Genomic DNA, 4,277 nt, shown 5'->3' with positions numbered 1-4,277 from the left:
TCCGCACTTTTTCGGGGTTCCTCCTGGGTACTTCCGGAGTGTCTCCAACATACTTCTAGGGCGCTTCTGGTACGTTATCTACGGAGGTCCAAATTCCACGTTTTGAGCCAAATTCGCCGCAAGAGCTTATTTTTCGAAAAACACCTACAAATACATAAAATAACCAAATAAGTACAAAATCAAGTGCTAACAATATATACAATTGAGATATATTAGACATATAAATGCGTCTATCAGTAGACCCACAAATAGTTTGTGAAATCATCAAGCAATATAAGATAATAACGAAAACACGTATCGATATGTAAAGGAGAGGTCCATAAATCACTATGCATGATATCAAAAGGTGCAAAAGTAGTGGAATTAGATTCATATAATGGCAATCGAACATGTTTACTAACTTGACATGAATGAAAAAGTGTAAAAGACTTAGTCTTATTACAATAAATAGATTTATTCGTACGAAAGACATATAAAATGGCCTTCCCAGGGTGGCCGAGACGGATATGCCAAATATCTGGTGAGAAAACAGCAAGAGAAATGGGGGAAGACTGGGATGATTTTGTAGGTGGCACGGCAGAGTTGGTGATAGGGTAGAGCTCCCAAGAACTATCACATCGAAGGACAATCTTCCTCGAACTCAGATCCTTCACAGAGAACCCAGAAGGATCAAACTCAATAGATACATGATTATCAGTGGTGAACTTACGAACAGAAGCTAAGTTTTTAATGATATCAGGAACAACAAGAGTATTTTTGAGTTGAAGAGTACGAGAGGGAAGGGGTATAATCTTGGTACCACAAGTCGTAACCGGAATGCTATTGCCATTGCCAACTAAGATGGATCATATATTTCTAGAATTGAAAACGTTATGTAAAGTACCTGAATCAGTAGTAAGATGCGAAGTGGCACCGGTGTCCATGTAGAAGGAATCATCAGGTTGTTGTAGATGCATGGAGTTATACGCCTCGTCGATGTCTGAGGGTTGCAGTGATTCAGTTATAGGAGCGAGGTATGCTTGGCCACGGCTACTTCCAGAGGAGCGACCACGTTGGGTGTTGCGGTAATTTGTATTGGGTGGTCTGCGGTGTTGCTCAAAATGATGCCAGGGAGGCTGTGTTGGATAAGGGCAGGGTGGAACAACCCAAAATGGTGGCCAGTACGGTGGGTAACTCGGCAGGGAGGGACGTGTCCCAGTTGGTGTCGGCAGCAGTGGCCCAGTTGACGTCGGCAGCAGTGATGGACTCACAATAGAACACATACTTAGGTTAAGACCAGTTCGTCTGTCACCATAATGGGCCTTTGGGCTGCGTTTGCTGGAGTGCGAGTAAGAACGAGAGCTGGTCTTGTTTGTTGGAGAAGAAGCCGCAGCTAGGGCAGTTGGAGATGCTATGATTGAATGTTATGCTCGTCGGATTTCTTCAGTATGGAGTTGAGATCGAGCAGGATCAAAGGTAGGCATGGACTGCTGTATGAATGAAGCGACGGTGTTGTATTCCTCCATAAGACTGTTAACCAATTGGATCACAAGACGTTTGTCGTTCATTGGAAAATCAAGGTCACTGAAGCGATCGGACAATGATTTTAGTTTGTCACAATAATCATCAACACTAGCACAATTAGAGAATTTAAAATTGACAAACTTACTTTCCAGATTTGCAGCACGACTTCCTTTGTTTTCTTGAAAAAGAGTCTTCAGGTGATCCCAAATCTCCTTTGCGGTTTTTCCTTTCTTGAGAACGGTAAGCATGAAATCCTTGGTCATGGTGGCGAACATCCATTGACGACAGAAAGCATCTAGTTGTTTTTCTGTGACGACACCAATATCCGCAAGTTTTGTGGAACCATCAATGAGAAAAAGCAATTTGTGTGCTTGGATATGGAGCTCAAAGAGAAAACCCCAAGACGAATATTCATCTTGTTTGATATCAAGGATAACAGGGATTAGGTGTTTGATGTTTGTGACGGCAAAAGCCGGGTGAAGAGATTTCTTTTCTCCTGCCATTGTTTTAGAGTTTTAGAAAAGGAATCGATGGTTGGCTGATACCATGTAAGATTGAGAATTGTTTCCCCTCGAGAATAAGGTTCTCTAGGAAGTCTTTTATTATGAAAAATACAAGAGTTATGATGGAGATAATTCTACTTATTCTAAATAAAGGAATGCAAATAATATATTTATTCTATTAGTAAGTTTGCAGGCAATCTTTTTTAAACGATGATCCAAATAAACTCTTATCAAGATAAAAAAACCAGCCTAACTATGCATCGGGCACATGTCAAGTTTAACGAAAGGCTCTGCCTCTTTTAATGCAGTGCAAATAGGGTATCCAAACACCCGCCCTATCAAGTGCATTATAATCTCTATTTCTATCTCAATTTCTTTTTAGGAAACATAACTAAAAATTTCATTGACTTCAAATATAGAACTAGATTTGTGGAGTTTATATATTTTTTCCTCAAATTTTTGGAAAAAAAAAGGTCCTAATATGGTTCTAATTCGGACTTCCATAAAAGTCCCAAGTCTTTAGATGTCGTGGCCTACTATTTTTGTTTCTGGTTTGGTTTATATAACTCGGCTATAACCTACGTATAAATATTAATCGTATTCCCTGAGTGGGTACTTAAGTTCACATAAACGAGTAATCATATAGAATCTTAAAAACCCCTCTTTGATCATCTTAATTAATTCTTCTCCTTTTTCAGAATTATCTGATTAATGGGTAAACATACATGCATCGCTTGGGCTCCAATTCCATGGGGAAAGTGTCGTGTTTTATTTACGAGAAATAATAAGAAAGCCAAGTTATCAAAAGTTGACAATGAATCTGTTCACGAGGGACATCCTATCCCTGATCTTCCTTTTCATATCATCACCAACATACTCCTTAGACTTCCCGCAAAGTGCATCTTCCAGTTGAGGCACCATACTAGATCAACTGACTTGTTATATGATTTAACCACGGATCTGTACTTTATGCGCGCACACCTAGACCAAGACCGAGATACTCCCACCATTGTTGTGCGATCTCGTTCGCAACTCATTGACAATTGCATAGAGCTTTTTCTTTTTGATGATAAAGCTGAGTACGTTGAGGCTACAAGCTTCGATCTTAGTTCATATGGCGATGAACGCCCAACTGATCTCTGGGGTTCATATGATGGGTTTCTTTTATTCACAAGCCAAGTCTCGCATTTATGGAAATTCTGTATTTGGAACCCGATCACAAAAGAACAAGTAACCGTCACTTCGCCAAGTCGTCTTTTATCTGTCTGTGGATTTTACTTCCATCCATGTAAAAAGGAGTACGAAGTGGTTGTATGTCGCTATGCTGCACGAAAATTCGACTTTCAGATTCTTAATTTAAGAACTAAGCATAGAAGAAGTGTTGGTAGATGCTCTTACCCTCCAAGTACAAAAAGACCGCCTGTATTTATCAACGGGACGTTTTACTGGATGGTAGATTGTTTAAGGTATGGATTATGGAACAACTATGTTCGCCCTAGCCTATCAGACTCAATATTATCATTCAATATTGAAACCGAGGAGTTTAGTACCATGGAAGCTGTTGTGCCATGTAATTATACTTCAACGCAAAGAAGATACCCAGGAAATGAGTTTCAACTTTTCGATTTGGAAGGAGAATTGAGCCTATTCGATCCTTCGTCAAGAACTGAAGTGGTCATATGGGTGTTTAACAACAATACCAAACGATGGGATAAGAAACACTCGGTGATTAGTCCCTATCACGAGCACAAGTGGTATTTCTACTCGTGCTTCACCGAATTTGAATACATCAAGATGAAAGGAGAATTCATAGCATATCACTGGTTGGGTACTAGAAAATATATTTACAATCTAAGTTCAAGAACTTGGAAGATGTTTGAAAAGAAGGAATTTCAAAGAGATAGAATCACAACAACAATTCATACTCAAAGTCTTGTCTCTTTGGATGCTGCAGATTCAGTTATACCACTAAAAAATATTGATGTATAAATTTGATCTCTTGTCTGGTTTTTCCTTTCTTATCAAATGAACCTAATGGCTTTTATCTTAGAATTTAGTTGATTTATATTTTATACACGTCTTTATTAGCATTACAAAAAACTAAATAACAAAAGAATAGAAAACAAAATAAAACCTTTGACAGTGGAGGATTGGACCAACTCAGCCACATCAACATTGTTGGGATGGAAGGCAGATAAGTAATAAAGAAATAAATTAAGATAGATGTTAAAACTGCATCATAGAATTTTTTTTCCCTAAAACAGTTTGTTT

General features: G+C 38.7%; 1 protein-coding gene across 1 annotated transcript; it reads left to right on the top strand.

The window, feature by feature from the left end:
• The first annotated feature begins 2,717 nt into the window (after positions 1-2,717).
• LOC113360279 lies at positions 2,718-3,995 on the top strand. Its single transcript, XM_026603803.1, has one exon. It carries the CDS (start codon positions 2,718-2,720, stop codon positions 3,993-3,995), a length of 1,278 nt encoding a protein of 425 aa, XP_026459588.1.
• The last annotated feature ends 282 nt before the right edge of the window (positions 3,996-4,277 follow it).

Source organism: Papaver somniferum, chromosome 3, assembly GCF_003573695.1.
Source record: "Papaver somniferum cultivar HN1 chromosome 3, ASM357369v1, whole genome shotgun sequence".
NCBI lineage: Eukaryota > Viridiplantae > Streptophyta > Magnoliopsida > Ranunculales > Papaveraceae > Papaver > Papaver somniferum.
This window is presented reverse-complemented; position numbering and strand designations above follow the sequence as displayed.

Coding starts and splice junctions, on each gene's coding strand:
- LOC113360279 (XM_026603803.1), top strand. CDS start 2,718: ATGGGTAAACATACATGCATCGCTTGGGCTCCAATTCCATGGGGAAAG.